The 18,021-nt window shown below is 35.8% G+C and overlaps 1 protein-coding gene across 4 annotated transcripts in view; it reads left to right on the top strand.

Moving 5' to 3' along the window:
• PPEF1 (protein phosphatase with EF-hand domain 1) overlaps positions 1-18,021 on the top strand; it is a 141,529-nt gene that overhangs the window by 14,683 nt on the left and 108,825 nt on the right. The window contains exons 1-3 of one of the 4 annotated variants that reach the window (XM_079122921.1): positions 1,241-1,259; positions 1,705-1,805; positions 7,853-8,018. In XM_079122921.1, coding sequence (XP_078979047.1) covers positions 7,973-8,018 — 46 coding nt within the window. In that variant the 5' untranslated portion in view covers positions 1,241-1,259; positions 1,705-1,805; positions 7,853-7,972. Of the gene's footprint in view, positions 1-1,240; positions 1,260-1,375; positions 1,397-1,480; positions 1,618-1,704; positions 1,806-7,852; positions 8,019-18,021 lie in introns of those variants that run through there. The other 3 variants (XM_079122920.1, XM_079122922.1, XM_079122919.1) reach the window with 3 other exon arrangements.

Genomic DNA, 18,021 nt, shown 5'->3' with positions numbered 1-18,021 from the left:
CTCAGTGGTAGAGTGCTTGCTTCGCATGTGTGAGGTACTGGGTTCGATCCTCAGCACCACATAAAAATAGGATAAGGGTATTGTGTCTGTCTACAACTAAAAAAAATATTTTTTAAAAAATCACCTAAATCCCAAGTTATTTCCTTCCTCTCTTTTCTTTCTGTGATTAAACAAATATTTGGTGATCTTCTGCATCTGGTTCTGGGGATGCCAAGAGGAATGGAATGAATTCTTTCCTTTTAGGATTTCACATGTAAAAGGGCAAATTACAGCATATTTTGGGAGTCTCTATAATTGGACACATGCATGGCTTTGTGAACCAGGAGACGGAATGACTAATTCCCCTTTGGTGATTCAGGAAAGGCTTCACATAGAGAAGGTGACATTTGAACAACTGCATCTAGACATAGCCCGTCATTTAATCACTGTGAGTTGAACATGCGTTTGGCTGGAAATGCAGCCATAGAGCTACATTGTTCACTATTTTTTCAGAGGCCTGGGTAATTATGCTATCATTTACAAAGTATGTGGCAACCTCATCAGATCCTAGTCTTGGTGTCCCTGCCATGGAACGGTTGTATTGCCTCATGATGAGGCCCTCTGATAATACTTAATATGCTAATGAAGTACAGAAGCCCAAAGCCTCCTTTCCAGTTATTTTAAAGGGACTCCATTAGATTAAGTAGCAAACTAGGTAACCATTTTGCTAGCCCTTCTGTGGCTGTCAATTGCAGAAAGACATTGGGCTAAAGAGCAGCTTGGGTGGGGTTATGAAATGGTCATGGCTGGAGTCCTGTAAATTCTGGTTGGTGAAGCCTGAGGACAGTAAGCTTGAAAATGCATATACTGTGTAAGCAGCTAGGAAATTTGGGAGGAAAATTGATAGCAGCGTGGCTACAGTTGGCATGAGACTGGGAACAAGCCCATCCCTGAATTGCCTCAATAGATAGCTGAATTGTGGCTGTTGGCATCCATTACTGAATTCAGCACTTTGAGTTTTCAAATGTATCTTCCCCTTCTTTCTGAAATTTGGCAGAACTACAGGACAACTTTTATTTTCCTTTCTGCCAATGAAGGGAGGTGAATCTCCCTTTCATCAGTAGGTTCTTCAACAAGAAGCTAATTGAACAGCTGGACAAATACACATGTCATATGAACTAGTTTGCAGCACTCTAACTGCAACTCCCTTAAATGTTTGTCTTTCTAGTCCCAAGGAAGAATGTTTCATTTTCCCACTTCCTTCTCGTAATTGTACCCAGGTTATTGCAGTGTTTTCTAAAAATCATCTTCTGTTGACCTAAAGAATGCTTTTCTGCTCTTATTTACTGAATTTCTCTTTTCTACTTGTACTGATGTGTTATTTCTGCAAACAGCAGCCTGGTCCTGCCTGGACAGAGTATGGTCCCCTTGGAAGCAATCATGTGACCACTGATATTGCGGCTCATTACTTGAGCACATCTCCTTATTTCCAGGCCAGGAACAGAGCAGGGTTGGGGCAGACAGCTGCAGCTCACAGGCTAGCTCAGCCTCTCTTGAATCTGTGGCTCTGGGCTTGCCTTCAGGCTGAAAGTCAAATCAGACTGGCACTGTTCTAGTGATTTCTCTGTTTATATATGCGTATGTTTATTTAAACAAGAACTCTCCCTTGTGTGTGTGTGTGTGGTGTTCCAGAGAGATATGAAAATTATACCTCTTTTCTTTCAGACCTCTGTGTTCTCTCACAGAGAAGCCTTTTTCTCATCTTTGTTTCTCCTGAAACATCTGGAGTGAAGAAAATCTCTGCAGTGGCCAAGCAAAAGACTCAGGTAAGATGGTTTTTTGTTATTAGACATTATGGGCAGGCTGTATTCTACATTATAAACATTTATCATGTGGCAATGGAAGAGGGAATGTGTACTCATTGGAATATATTTATTGCTTTGCAATTTCTCAGGATGATTTTTCTCAGAAATGCTGATTGTAAATCAGTTGTCATTTTAAAAAAGTGTACTTATGACTTTGCAACATGAATGGTTGTGGCCTATTTCAAATGAACTTAATATTTGGAATAACTTGGATAAGAGCTGAAAAATGAGGCAAGGGATACTTTAAGAAACCCTCCTAAGTAGGTCCCTCATGGAGTATTATCCAAACTCCACTATACAACTTCATATTTAGAAGTCTTCCTTAGCTCCTGTGGCCTCTTTTGATAGAGGACCACAGGGTTTTCATTTCTCTGTAAGAAATGGAAAAGAATTTGTTGCAATGCTTAAGAATTCTTTCCATTGATTTAGTTGTAACACAGACTAGATCCTGCAAGTCAGGTATAGCTAGCCTTTCAGTGGGCAGACTTTTTTGGTTTTTTAATGATTAAATAGGGTGAATCCTCAGTTTTACCACTAATCATCTGTGCCAGGGAGTTTCTTCATCTGTAATATGGGGATGATGATACTACCTTGAAGGTTTGTTATGAAGATTTACTAGAATTGTAGACATATAAAGCACCTACTGGGCTGGGTGCATAGTATTCCCTTAATAAACAGATTTTAACTATTACTGATATAGCATTATTTTAGATCCTGGAGCTCTGGGGGTGGGGCATTTCTTTGTGAGTCTTCATTTATCCCGAGCCTGTAGACATTCAAGGGGTGTGGTCTCTGGGAGGCCCTAAGCAAAGCATTCTGAAGGAAACCACTTGGATAAACATAAGCGGCTTCCCACCCATGCATGGCCCCTGCTAACCTATCTGCTAAGAAGAGCTGCTCTTTGTTCAAGTCAGTTCTTTCCACCACTGAACTCCTCACTAAGTCCTCAGTACAAGTCAGTAAGGCATTTACTTTTATCTCTTAGGAGGAAACTGAGGTGCAGAGGAATTCATGACAAGCTAAGAATTCAAACTTCAGTCCATTCTGAACCCAAGGCTCCACTGGACCATTAGACAGTTGGGAACAACAGTTGTTCTTGAAATGCTTACCTCAAAAGGGTCACCTCCTAGGTTCTTTGGGAAGCAGTCATCAGCTCTTAAAGATTCACAGTGCACATTAATCTATTGAAGGCTCTGAGAAATCCTGCAGTAAAAAAAAAAAAAAAAAAAAAAAAACTTGTTAAGCACTACTTTTTCTGTCTTGGAAGCTTTTTTTTTTTTTTTTTTTTGACTTATTCTTAGAATAATAAACCACGTAGACAAACAGACAAACACAAACACACTTTGGAAAACCTGGCACTAGGTCAAGATACTTCATAATTATAATCATGTTGGAAGTACCAACAGACACCTTCTGGTGGTTGGTATAATTTCCTGCCTTTTCCTATCTTTTAATCTGATGAAATCCAGGAAGAATGACCAGTCTTACATACCTCCCTTTATTTATTTATTTAAGACCCTAGACATAAGCAAATGCTACAGTATTCTGTACGTAGAAGGGAGTGGTAGAAAGGATCTCTTTAGTGTGGTCTTTCAGGGATTCTTCTACTTCACCCTGTGCCCCTTAATTATATTTAGGCCACAGACATCATGCTATAAAACCTGTTCCAATGAATGCCAAAGAAAATTAGAAGAGTGAGCCTGACAAGGTGTCCATTCTCCATGCTAGTGTCTAGAATCCAAGGAGAAAGAATTATAACTGCCTACTTAACTCCTACTGTGGTAGTGGTGGTGGTGGGGGAGCCAGATAAATGACTGTGGATTCTGGATTTGAGTTCCTCAGGGCCAGAGTTTGAGTAGGAATTTCTCACAAAAGTTAACATCTCTAGGAAAAGCTGAATTTCTGGCATGGGGAACTGCCTAGTTAACATTTAGAATATTGCCAGAGGTAGACTCATGCACAGTCAGTATAGCTAAGCCAAGGTGTGGGTGTTGTATAGAGATCCACCTAGAAATAAAATAATGTTAAGCATAAATAAGAAGGAGGCTGGGCTTACAATTCAAGAATGCTCAGTGGTAAAGAGTAGGCTGGCTCCAAGAGCCATTTTTTTGTTCTTTCCTTGTGTTTTCAGTTTTGAAAATGAAAGTGGTTAGGACGAAACAAAACATCAAACAGTTCCACCCTTGGACTTCCTGCACCCTCCCCCATAGTAAAAACCTTTTAGCAGAAGCCTGTCCTTTTGCAGATTGTACGTCGCATGTTGATGAGTCACTAATGTTTACTCTTTAAAATCATCTTTAGTATATATCAGAAAGGGTAGCAGCATTGGGCACATTTCAAGCTGTTTTTTGCCACATTCCACCCCAGTGGTTTATGTGACCAGGGCATCAACCTTTTGAGCCTGAGAACCCCTTGCAGGAGAAATCACTTCTTCAGAGACTTTGATTGCTATACTAAGTACTCTCCTTGATATTGGCAGAGGGTGGAATTAGAAGAAGCTTAGTTTTTTTCCAAGTCATGGAAAATCCCCAAATCATCTTTATCAGCTTCATAGTCAGCCAGAAGTATTCCCAAAGATACCACAAACACTGCTCACAAATGTGCTTTCCTCTCCCCTCTGCCTTGAGGTCTAGTTGGGCAGCATGTGGGTGTGGTCAGTGACACCTCACCTTAAGCAGCTCATGTTTTTCATGTTTTGGTGACAACTAAAAAGAACTCTCTCTCTCTCTCTCTGTCCTGTTACCTAAGAAAGAAAAACAGTTTACAAATAACATGACAATATAAAAGTTCTAATAGTCAATTATTTTTTTTCTAATAGACAAAGAATTTAAGAACAATGATCATTTCTGACATGATTTGGAAATTTGCCTTAAAAAAGAATGCATAAACATTATCCATTTTCTGCTCTAATAAAAGGCTTTTGTATAATCAAATAGCACATATATGTGCACAAAATAATACACTAATGATGACTTTTAGCAATTAGTTTTCTAATGGACTCTGGCTTAGAAATACTTATTTCTTTATTCATTTATCCATTTACTATTTATCAAACATGCGTTATGTGAAAGGCACTGTGTAGGTGCCAGAAGTTCAAGGGGTGTTTAGAAAGAAAGTTACACATGGTGCTAACAGTCTAACAGAAACATATGCAAGTTTGACACTTTTAAAATTCCTAGTGAATTTTGTATATGGATTCTGTGTGTTTATAATGAATTAGCTAAGAAACAGATGTCTTTGGAGATACATTATTTTTCTGGAAAAAGGAAATTGACATTAAAATACATCACTTCTGTTATACAATCAGCATTTGTTGCTTACTCAATGCCCAACTCTTATGATTCTTAAAAAGGGGAAGAAAAAAGAGTGTAAGAATGGAGCAAAGCCCAAGGTAGATACAGATACTGTGGGAGGTCAGTGTTTCTCAAACTGGGATGTGGGGACTGCCTGCATCAAAGTCCCCTGAAGGGAGTACTTTATATATATATATGTATATAATTTATTTTACAAACATATTTATATATACATATTTTTATTGATGGTGGGGATTGAACTGAGAGCCTTGTACATGCTGGGAAAATGCTCTACCACTGAGCTACACTCCTAGCCCAAGATTGTACTTTAAATGCAGATTTCTGGGCCCCCATAATTTTTGCAATTGAGTATTATCAGTAAAACCTGGACTCTGAATTTTAAACCTCCCTTTCCTCCAGTGATGAAGGAATGTACAGGTGCAGATGTGTTCTCTTAGGTACTGCAGATGGCTGTTGAAAAATTCCTGGGCATGAAAATGAGTCAGTATTGTACCATTTTCAAAAATGAGAAGAGTATATGCCAGAAGCCAGAGACTTGTAAGCCTGACTCTGGAAAAATTCAGTTTCAAATGAATGGAGTCAAAGCATTTCTGGAAAAATGATCACTAGGCAGCATCATAGGTTTGATAAAACATTGTCTCTATTAGAGATTATCAAACTCAGCTGTATTTTAGAATCACCTGGGTACCTGTAACAACATCTTGATGTTCGGTCCCCACCCAATCCCAATTACATTAGAATCTCTGGGGGTGGGACCTGGGCATCAGTATTTTTTAAACCCCCAGAGATTCTGATTTAATGAAGTGCAAGCTGAGCATTGGAAGTTTTAAAATCTTCCTGGATGATTCTAATATGCAACAAAGTTTGACAACTATAGGTCTATATGACATTAGGCAAATTGCTTTACTTCCTTGTGTTTTGTATAAATAGTAGGTAATTTTAAGGATCTTTCCCACCTTTAAATGTCTATGATTCTTGTATTAAAAAACATGCCAAACTGATTCTCTTCCTATTTCCTTTTTTCTTCCTCTCTTCCTCCTCCTCCTCCTTCTCTTCCCCTTCCTCCTCCTTCTCTTCCTCTTCTTTCTGAACAAATATGCTCAGACAGTGTAAATGTAGTGGATCTACCCTGAAGAATGATCTAGAATGGAGTGCCACAAGACTTGTGCCTTTGAACTTGACCTTATCATTTTTTATCCATGATGTAGATAAGAAAGACATCAAAGAAATGTGTATCAAATTTAGAAATAACTCACAGTTTAGGAGAATTAATTAATTTGATACGTAAAAGAATCAGGCCCAGCTCTGATCAGAAAATCTGTTTATTAAGGTTATTGTTGTTTTAAAAATATTCCCATAGTTCAAATATTTTCCTCTTTTTTATTTTTATTTTTTGGTTCTGGGGATTGAACTCAGGGTGTCAGGCATAAAAGTATTCACTCTACCACTACGCTACGCCTCCAGCCTCATTTTGCTCATTTTTCCCTTTCTTTAGTCGAATTGAGTATTTTGAAGTTTTTAGTGTAGTAGTAATAGAAAAAATAGATAAAGTTCAGAGTCAGAGCATCACAAAATAAACATCACCCCCAAAAGCAATGAGATGGTATACTATAGAGGGAAATTTTGTTTAAAACCCTCATCAAGTGATTATGGAAGTGCCAATTCAGCAGCCTCATGAGAAAGATCTAGTGTGCAAAAGGGGAGACTTCAGAGGGGCCTCAGGAATACCTGGAGAGCTCATTTTAAAAGGACGCTCTTGTTGGCACATGCCTGTAATCCCAGTGACTCTGGAGGCTGAGGCAGAAGAACCTTGAGTTTGAGGTCAGCTTCAGCAATTTAGGGAGACCCTGTCTTAAAATAAAAATAAAAAAGGCTAGGGATATAGCTCAGTGGTAAAGTGTCCTTGGGTTCAATCCCTAGTATCAAAAAAAAAAAAAAAAAAAAAAAAAGGGAAAAAGACACTCTCACAGATTATGATTCCTAAATTGGAGGGGAGGTCTTGAGTTTCTTTCTTTTAAACTAGTACCCTTAATCAATTCTGAAAAATATTGTCAAAGAATTCACTTTGATTTTAATTTTGTCATATTTTTAAACATATTGTTTTTATCTCATAGTCAGCCTCCAATTTGTATTTTTAAAAATCCAGATAAATTTAATTACTTTGAGGTTAAAGTCAAAACAATTGTATCAGCTCCTCCATATTCCACTCCCTGTATTTCAATTAGAAAATAGTATATTCTTACTGTTCAATTTTTCATTTCACTGTTACCACTTAGCTACATCCCTAGCCCTTTTTATTTCTTTATATTTTTATTTTGAGATTGTCTTATTGAGTTGCTGAGGCTGGTCTCAAAACTTTCCATCCTCCTGCCCCAGCCTCCTGAGTACCTGGGATTACAGAATGGTCTAGTTACCATGTCTGGCTATTAATGCTTAATTTTATACAGGTTTAGATTTGATTTAGACATGGGAAACTCTAACTTATGTGTATAGCAGAAAAACAATCTATAGCTGCTCAGTAGCTACTGTTGTGATTTGGAAAATAAATCAGGGTCAGATTATGTCTGATCACTTTCCACATCACATAATGAATAGCAATTCAGAAGGATAGAATGAATTCTGCCAAGCAGCTCCTTAGCTTTGATGTTGTTAACTGGTACTTTCTCTCCTTCCTGCTTCTGTCGTCCTCATTAGTATCTGTGACTGAAGGGGATCAGCTAAGAGCAGCTCCTCACAACATCAAGGAAGAGACTGTTCACACTCTTATCTTGAAATCGGAAGTTGAATTTGTAAGCATGATATGATTTAGAAATCATGGGTTGTAGCAGTTCTTCAACAGAAAACAAGAAATCTGAGAAAGGTGAGTGCTGGAAATGTTCCTGTGTTTATGAATGAAAAGGATTCAGTGAGCCTGACTCACACTCCCCCGCTTTCTCATTTACTCCCATGGTTCTTGAGCTGCCCTGTGTGATTTTTGTACAAGGCATCATCACTTGTATTGAAGGTAAAATATTGGGGGAACATGAGAAACTACTTGTAGTAAGATGTAATTTTGAATTTATGATGTATCATAAAGTATTACCTAAGAGATACCTTATGTTTGATTTAATTTCAGTTGAAAATGTATAACTCAGTGGCAGGGAACAAGAAAAGCACTATAATTTGTATCTATTTCTTCAATACTCTAAAAAATAGCTATCTCCATACCTTAGTGACGTTTAGTAGCATCATTGAATTTTATTCGATTTTATAACTCAATGATCACATTATTTTAAAATATCTATTCAACACAGAACTTTATGAGATTTGCCTCATGTTTTTACCATATTCTAGGAAGAATTGGGGGAATGCAATATCATCTGTTTCCAAAAAAAAAAAAAAAAAGTGTTTTTCTGAAAAGATGATATCCCTTACTCTCCCCCATATAATTACAGGCTCAAATATTTCCTGTATTTCTACTAAGGAGCTTGTTTATGGCTACTGGAATCTAGTTGAAACTCACTTGAATGTTTAAGGGACATAGCTTCTACAAAGAAACTAAAATAAAAACAAGCTGGGAAATTATATGAATAATTTGCTCTTAAAATTTCATTCCTTTATTAGGTTATAGTTTTCTCAGTTGTGATTCCACATTTTGATTTTGAAAGTTTATTCAGGTTTAAGCTGTAGTGTTTAAGATGCAGAGTGTTTTATACTAATTAGTGTAGGAAGTTTTCCTTTAGGAATCAAATATTTTTCTCCCTCCCAGTTAACTTGTGCCAAAGAATTAACAAGTTAATCTCTAAAAGTAGGAAGGGACATGGAAGGTGCACTAACAAATCTTTAAGCATGTCATGAAATAGACCTTCCAAAAGCTCCAACAGAACTAATTCCTTTGTTGTAATTTATTAGCAGAGGTTGGAGAGAGTAATTATCTTTTTACATTTAGGATTACACACAGTTCTTTAAATTTAGCCAGATTTCTTAGGTTTTAAAAAAAGAGTTAAGTCTAACTTCTAAAAGCAAATAAGCAAATTCTGCTCTTTTGGAAATGCTTTTCCCCTTTTGAAATGTTATGTGTAAATAGAAGTGTGTTAGCTAGAATTTTTGGACTGCTTTTTCTTTTAAATAATTTACTGAGGTGAAACTCATAACATAAAACTAACCATTATAAAGTGAACAACCCAGTGGCACTTAGTACATTTACAACGTTGCACCACCCCTAGATAGTTGCAAAACATTTCTTTTACTCCAAAGTAAAACCCCTATCCTTTAAGCAGTTTCTCCTGGTTTCCCTCTCCCCTCAACAACTGGCAACCACCAATCTGCATTCTGTCTCCGTGAATTTTATTCTGAACATTTCGTGTAAGTGAAATCACACACTATGTGACCTTTTGTGCCTGGCTTTGTCCATGTTGTAGCATGAATCAGTACTTTATTCCTTTTTATTAATAAATAATGTTCCATTGTATGAATATGCCACATCATGTTAATCCATTCATTAATTGATGGACATTAGGTTGGTACTATTTTTTGACTATTCTGGACAACGTTGTTATGAACAAATGTTCATATGTAAGTTATCATGTGGACATATATTTTCAATTTTCTTAGGCATATACCAATTGCTGGGACATGGTAGTTATATGCTTAACATTTTGAGAAACTTCTAGACTGTTTCCCCAAGTGGCTGCACCAGTCTACATTCCTACCAGCAGTGAGTGAGGGTTATAATTTCTCCACCCCCTTCACAGCACTTATTTTTGTCCTTTATATTAGAGTCATCCTAGTGGGTATGAAGTATTTCATTGTTGATTTTGTTTGTACTTCCCTAATGACTAATGATGTTGAACATCTTTTCATGTTTTTTTGACCATTTGTTTATCTTCCTTGGGTAAATGTCTATTCAGATCATTTACCCATTTGTTATTGTTATTCGTTTTTATATTTTGTTGTAAGAGCTCTTCATATATTCTGAATACAAATTCCTTAACAAATATATGATCTCCCATTCAGTAAGTTGTTTGTACTTTCTTGATGGTGTTCTTTTTTTTTAATTTTTTAAAAATTTTTTGTGGTGCTGGGGATCGAACCCAGGGCCTTGTGCTTGTGAGACAAGCACTCTACCAACTGAGCTATCTCCCCAGCCCAATGGTGTTCTTTAAAGGAAAAAAAGTTTTTAATTTTGAGAATGTTCATTATTTGTGTGTATGTTTGCTTTTGGTATCATATCTAAGAGTTCATTGCTGAATCCAAGAAGTTTTATGCTCTTATTTTCCCTGAAGAGTTTTGTAGGATTTTGATACATTTGGAGTTAATTTTCACGTGTGAGGGAGGGATATAAATTTTATTCTTTGCATGTGGATATCCAGTTGTCCCAGCACAGTTATTGAAAATATTATTCTTTCCTCATAAAATGGTCTTGGTACTCTTGTCAAAAAACAATTAATTGTAAATGCGAGAGTTTATTTCTAGACTCTCAATTTTATTCCACCGATCTATATGTATTCCTTATGCCAGTATCATAGTCTAGATTGTGTAGCTTTGTAGAAAGTTTTGAATTTGTAAGTATGAATTTGTTTTAGTCAGATTTTGTGTCTCTATAACCAAAATACCCAAAAAGGACAACTCAGAGGAGAAAAAATTCATTTTGTTTCATGGTTTCAGAGATCTCAGTCCATAGACAGATTCCATTGCTTTGGGCCCTAGGTAAGGTAAAATGTCCTGGGGTAAGGGTGTGACAGAAGGGAACTGCTCCCCTCATGGCAGCAAGGAAGCAGATAAAGAGGAGGGAGAGGGGATGCAGGGAACATGCACCCTTCCAGGGCACACCCCTAGTGACTCACCTCCTCTAGCCACCCCTCAATTGCCTACTACGCAGGCAGTCCATTCTAGTTTGAATAGACTGACTAGGTTACAGCTTTCATAATCTAATCATTTGCCTCTAAATATTTCTGCATTAACACAGGAGCTTTTTTTTGGGGTGGGGGGATACCCCATATCCAAACCATAACAGAGTCCTTTAATTTTGTTTCTCTTTATGAAGATTGATTTGGCAGTTCTGGTCCCTTGCATGTGAATTTTAGGATTGATTTGCCAATTTCTCAAAAGAAGTCAACTGGAATGTTGACGGGGATTGTGTTGAATCTGCAGATCAATTTGGAGTGTATTGCCATCTTAATAAATAAGCCATCTGATCCATGAACACAGGATGTTTTTAATTTCTTTCACTGACGTTTTGTAGTGTACTGTTTTACACTTCTTTTGTGAAATCTAACCTATTTTATTCTTTTTGGTGCTATTGTAAATAATTGTTTTCTTAATTTCATTTTGGATTGTTAATTGCAAGTGTATGTAAAACAATTGGTTTTTGTATCACAAAAGCTTACTGACTTCATTTATTATCTCTAAGAGTTTTTTTTGGATTTCTTAGGAATTTTTATTTATAAATCATGTCAGCTGCAAATAGAGATAGTTTTATTTCTTCTTTTCCAAGGATTTGTGTGCGTTTGGTGCTAGGGATGGAACCTAGGGCTTTCATTTTTTTTTTTTTTTTTTTTTGCCTAATTATTCTGGCTACAGCCTTCAATGTTAAATAGAAGTGCTAGAGTAGACATCCTTGCCTTGTTAGGGGCATTTAGTCTTTCACCATTAAGTATGATATTAGTTGTGGTTTTCTAAACTACTTTTTTTTTTTCCTTTTTGCTGTGCTGGGGATCGAACCCAGGGCCTTGTGTTTGTGAAGCAAGAACTCTACCAACTGAGCTATATTCTCAGCCCTAGTTGTGGTTTTCTCATAGTTGCTTTTTATCAGGTTGAGGAAGTTCAGTCCTATTCCTAGTTTATTGACTTTTTAAAAATTACAAAGTAGAGTTTAATTCTGTCAAAGGCTTTTTCCACATGTAGTGAGATGATCATGTGTTTCTTTGTCATGTTACTTGAAGTTCAGATATTAAACTAACTTTGCCTTCCTGGGATAAGTTCCACTTGGCCATGGTGTAGTAATGCTGTTTATGTTTTGCTGAATTCAGTTTGCTAGTATTTTGTAGGGGAATTTCACATCTGTGTTCATAAAAGGTACCAGCCTAGTTGTCTTTTCTCATGATGTCTTTGTCTGATTTTGATATCAGGGTAATATTATCTGCATAAAATGATTTGGAAAGTGTTCTGTTGTTTTTTAGAAGAGTTTGTGAAGAATGGGTATTAACTTTTCTTTAAATGTTTAGTAGAAATTCATCAGTGAAGTCATCTGATCATTGGGTTTTCTTTGTGGGTAGTTTCTTGATTATTTTATTTCTTCACTTGTTTAGGTCTATTCAGATGTTCTCTCGAGTAATTTTTGGCAGTTCATGTCTTTCTAGGAATCTGCCCATGTTAGTTATCTAACTTGTTAACATGGACTTGTCTAGAGTATTTTGTTATAATTCTTTTTATTTTTCTGTTATCTCTTGTTAGATGTGTCAAATAAGATTTGTTATGATTTCACATTTCACATAATAAACCTGCTGAAAGTTGACACAATAGTATTTACTTAAATTTACCCATTTATAAAATTTGTTTTCATTCAGAAATTTTAGAAAATAGAGAAAAGCTTTTGGAAATAACTGATACTCATCATTCTGCTACCCAGAGTTAACAACTTCCAGGGTTTTCACCCTGCCCACTTTGGTGTAATGTAAACTTTTTGGTAGGAGAGAAAATGTTTTATTTAGCAATAAGCCATCACATCAGAAATAAACAACTAGCACCTGGGTTCTTCTTGACTAGCACAGCTGAGGGAAAGTTGATGTAGCATCTTTTGTGGGATTAACTCAGTCTCAGGCAGGTGGACACCAGGCTAGTTCATTAGTCTTGAAAACTGTCCATTTCTGAAACATAATGATGTAGATTTTTTTTTCTTTTTCTTTGTCATGGTGCTAGGGAATGAACCCAGGGCTTCACAATACTAGGCAGGTGTTCTACTGAGCTCCAACCACAGCCTCTAATGAAGAGTTTTGATCATCCTAAATATTAGTTTTTGTAGCCTCACTTGCAGCACTAAAATGTTATTATATAAATATTTCTCAGTTTGTTAAAAATGACTTGTAAACATCAATGTAGCGTTGCTAAATATTTCATTTAATGGATAGACCATAATATACTTGAGTATTCTTCTAAGATTAGATTTTTTTTTTACAAAATACAAATAACACTTTTAAAAAATTTATTTATGCACCCCTGTTTCCTTAGTTTGGATTATTCCCATGGATTAATCAGGTGATTAGATATGGAATTACTGTCTCAAGGGCTATGAATATTTTAAAAACTCTTGAGAGAAAATAATAGCTATTTTTAACAGTATTTTATGGCATGCTAAACATATTTTACATATATTTTATTTAGTACTTACAATAAACCTGAGCAAAGTATTGTTATTCCTGTGTGTATAGTTGAAGCAGCTCATGCTCAGTGAGGTAAGTGTTTGTTAAGGTTATATATCTTTTCACCTGCCAGAGTCGGAATTTGAACCTATGGGGCTCTGACTACAAAGTGTTACTGTCAGCCATTACATCCTCTTATGCTGCCTCCTAATGTTGCTGCCTTCAGAAACTAACTTTAATTAAATTTACTTCTATAAAGTACCTTTTATTTGCAAAGTGCTTGTGTGGCGGCCAGGCCCTTTCACAAACATACATTGGATCATCACAACCTTGTGAAGGGTTGTTCTCAATTTGCAGAAGAGGAAGTGGAAGCTATGAGAGGCAAAGTGATTCACTTAAGAGTATACGGTAAGGGGTTGGGGTTGTAGCTCAGTGGTAGAGCACTCACCTAGCATGTGTGAAGCACTGGGTTTGATCCTCAGTACCACATAAAGATAAAAAATAAAGGTATAAAAAAGGTTTAGTTTTTTAAAAAAAGAATCACAGTAAGTGACACAGTCAAGGCAAGAATTTGGTTGCTGTTTCTAGTGGTCTTACTATAGTGTTTAAGGATTTTCTTTTCCTGCTTGATCATTTATCTCAACCATAGTTAGTACTCTGGCTCTGCAGTATTGTGGCAGTGTTAAGAAAGAATACCCTACATATAAAATGGAGACTATCTTCTTGTTCTAGGCTGCCCGTCATCCATTTAGAGAGGTAGTATTCATTTTGTAATGTTATTGTTATTTCACTTTTTTTATAATATACAAAAAGAATACTAATAATAGAAATAATTTCTTGAGTGCCTGCTACATTCATTATTTCTCACCAGTACTCTTAGAGGAAGCTCTGATTAGTTTTCTTTTATAGATGAAGAAACTGAGACTTGGATTGAAGGACTGCCCAAAGTTAAATACACTAGTTGGTGACTGAACCTGAATTAGAACTAATTCTGACATTCAGTATGCTACCTTGACTTGGAGAATTGGAATTTTTCCATGTAACAGAAATTAAATGTTGTAATTTCACTCTCCTGAACTTCACTTTACACTTAAAATTTTATGTCGATGGATTTTCAGTTAATAATCTACTGCCTTCTCCCCGCCCCCCATGGAGCACTTTGAGAGCACTAATATATTTTATTTCTTCCCTTGAGACCACTTAGAAATGCATTTATTCAATTTCTCTAAGTGCTAAGGAACTGACGAAGACTATACCATTTTGGATTTCAAGTTGATGCATAAGCTATGACAAATAGAAAATTTCTCTAATGGAGATTATTCTTATGAAAAGTATCTGTTATTTATTTTTATTTAAAAATCTAAAAATTACTAAATAGCAAGCCACATTTTTTAAAATTCTTGATAGGATTCCTGATTTTAAAAAAATCTACTTAATTTCATATTTTAAAAATTTGACAATTAAGTCATTTATAACTATTTGACAGACCCCTCTGGTGACAGTCAGCCGCATATCCCCTACCCCCTCACACCCAAGTTTAAGTTCTATATTTCAATTTGAGACCTTCATGGAAAAACAGTGAGTGACATTGTTTCCTTCATGTTTGGTGTTCCCTAAAGAATTTTCTGAAAGTTTAGAGGGTCTCTTTCTATTCGTCTTATTATTGGTTCTTTTCTTGGTTGTTATTGCCATTAAGCAGTCATTACTGGCTCTGTGGGGTATAGGACTGTGAGCTGGGACCTCCCTCATCTTCCTCTTCAACGAAATTCAGATAGTAGATAAAATGCTTTTTAAAGTTCCGTGTCATTCAAAGATTATCTGTATGCTCTTTGGTATGGGACTTTTGGGGAACATTACTTTTACCCTTCTGCCTGACCTGCTTGCTCCCCTAGCTATTTCCCATCAGTGTGGTGTTTTTTTTTTTTTTTTTTTTTCTTTTGGGGGGGATATGCTTAAGTGCCTTTTCTTTCTTTTTTTCCTGCTTAGTTATATTTTTTCTTGTTTGTTTTGCATGCCTTTACTCCCCACTAACTTGTTTTTGAAAATTGCAAACCTACAGAGAAGATGAAAAAATGATGTAATACAGTGAACACCCACGTCCTTTACGTAAATTCACCAGTTGTTAACATTTTTGCTATCCTCTTCTCTCTCTCTCTCTCTTTCCTCCATTTGAAAGTAAATGAACATATTATGATATTACCCTTTATATACTTGACCATTCATCTCCTAAAAGAGTATAACTATGATGCTAAATCACACTGAAGAAATTTAACACTGGCAATGTTATCTACATATAGATATGTTATTTACATATAGACAATATTATATTCAGAATTTCCCAATTATCTAAAATTGCTGTCTAAATGCCTCCTCATCTGTCCCAGTCTGGGGAAAATTAATGGCCTTGAAGTTGTGTGGAGCATGCACAGTACTTGATTCTGTTCAACTTCCTGGTAGTACTTGGCACTCATGCACATTCCTTAAAATACTCATTGCCTTTTGATTTAGTTGCAGCACCTTCTCCTGGTTTTCTTTTTCGCTTTCTGCTGGAAAGTCTCTACTTTCTCTTAGCTTTTAAATATTGGGGTTTCTCTGGGTTCCTCTTGGCTCTCTTATTTTGTCACTCTAATGTTCTCCTTGGGTGACTTTATTCCATGACACTAATTATTGTCAGTATACCATGACTGCTAAATTTATTTTCAGCCCATATAATGTGCTACAATCCCTGATTTTTTTGGAAATCATTTAAAATAAGTACTTTCCTTTGTAAAATGAGACCACTTTCTTCATTTGAAATTATGATCCCTCTCAATAGTAATTCTTAGTAACTCGCTTTTTTGATATGATAATGTATTGACCTTGAGGTTTATATAGGATTGATACTATAAGCACACTGCCTGTGTGAGACAGGCAAAAAAACAAAAAAACCCCAGAAAGTCCAACAATCTTTCTATTCTATATACCAATTAAATGCAATTTCACCTTTTTCTTTATTCACCATGTGATTAGGGTGCTTTTGCTTTAAAAATTTCAAGTATTTTGAGACTGTGACAGGGGCTATTTAGATATCCAATCTACAATCATGAACTTTAGAAAACAGAAAAAATGCTTAAAGGATATGGCAATCTAGTGGGCTGGGAATATAGCTCAGTTGGTAGAGTGCTTGCCTTGCAAGCACAAGGCCCTGGGTTAAATCCCCAGTACCGCAAAAAAAAAAAAAAAAAAAAAAAAAAAAAAAAAAAAAAAAAGGCTATGGCATTCTATCTCTCCATTTAAATGATTTTTCCCAGTTCCCAGCCTTTATTAGGCAATTCACAAAGAAGCCAGTTTTATAGTTGGATCCTGTTAATTGTTAGAAAATAGTTTCACAGAAAGATATTTCAACTCAGTGTAAGGAAGGGCAATATCTTAGCCCCAATTGACTGTTATTTCCTGTAATAGAACATTATATAATTATGACTTTATATTGTATACTTTTTAGCAGCTGCGAAAGACAAAAATTAAATGCTGATTGTGTTTGACCTTGGATGAACAAATGTGGCAGTGTAACTTGGATTAGTAATTAATAACAAGGGAGACATAAAACAGAATTGCAGTCAAGGTATTTAATTTTTTCCTGAGTAAAGATTAAAGGTCATTATTGAATTATTGAATAGGACAAATTTCCTCTGAGAAAATATTTTAATAATTTAAAATATTAATACTTTTACATAGCTAAATTTCCTTTACATACTTAAGAATGTCATAGTTTTTAAAAATTGATATCTTCATAATAATGATTCTTTTAGAAATTCTTTTGGCAAAAAATAATGTGACAGGTAGGTTGTAGTTATTTTATTTTATTGTGGTACTGGGATTGAGCCCAGGAGTGCTCTACCATGGAGCTACATCCCTAGCCCTCTTTATTTTTAATTTTGAGACAGAGTCTAAGTTGATTAGGCTGAACCAGAACTTGTGATCCTCCTGCCTCAGCCTCCCAGGTGGCTGGAATTACAGGTGTGTACTACCATGCCCAGAGGTCACAATTATTTGTAATCTGCAGTTTTCCTGTTCTGAGTGTTTTACTTAAGTTAGCTTCTTATTTTGGTATTGTATAGATAAAGCTTAGCCAAGGATTACAACTCTAATGGAAACTTTCATAAAATGGTTTTATGTAATCCTCATGTTGTGCTATTTGTGTTGAATAAAATAGGGCTTTAAATGGGGTGTCTAAAAATCCTAATCCTAATAAATATAGAAGAAATGAGTTGGAAAATGATTGTTTTGCAACCACCATAGAAATAATTGCTTTAAGCAAAAATGTTTTAAGCAGCCTCAAAGCATGTTCTTTATAAATTGAACAGTCTATGATATTCTGTGCAACTTAAGTTTACCAGGTTTGTGATGGTTGCAACCTAGATTTATGCCCTTTGGTGGCACCATATATTTTGTCCTTGTTTTTGGTGTCTGTTAACTTTCTCATTCATTGAAGACTCTCTCCAAGTCTTAATATCATTGTGAGTATCTTCACAGTACGTGTGAATA

Source organism: Sciurus vulgaris, assembly GCF_902686455.1.
Source record: "Sciurus vulgaris genome assembly, chromosome: X".
Taxonomy (NCBI): domain Eukaryota; kingdom Metazoa; phylum Chordata; class Mammalia; order Rodentia; family Sciuridae; genus Sciurus; species Sciurus vulgaris.
The sequence above is the reverse complement of the archived record's forward strand: the minus strand, read 5'-3'. Positions and strand labels throughout refer to the sequence as shown.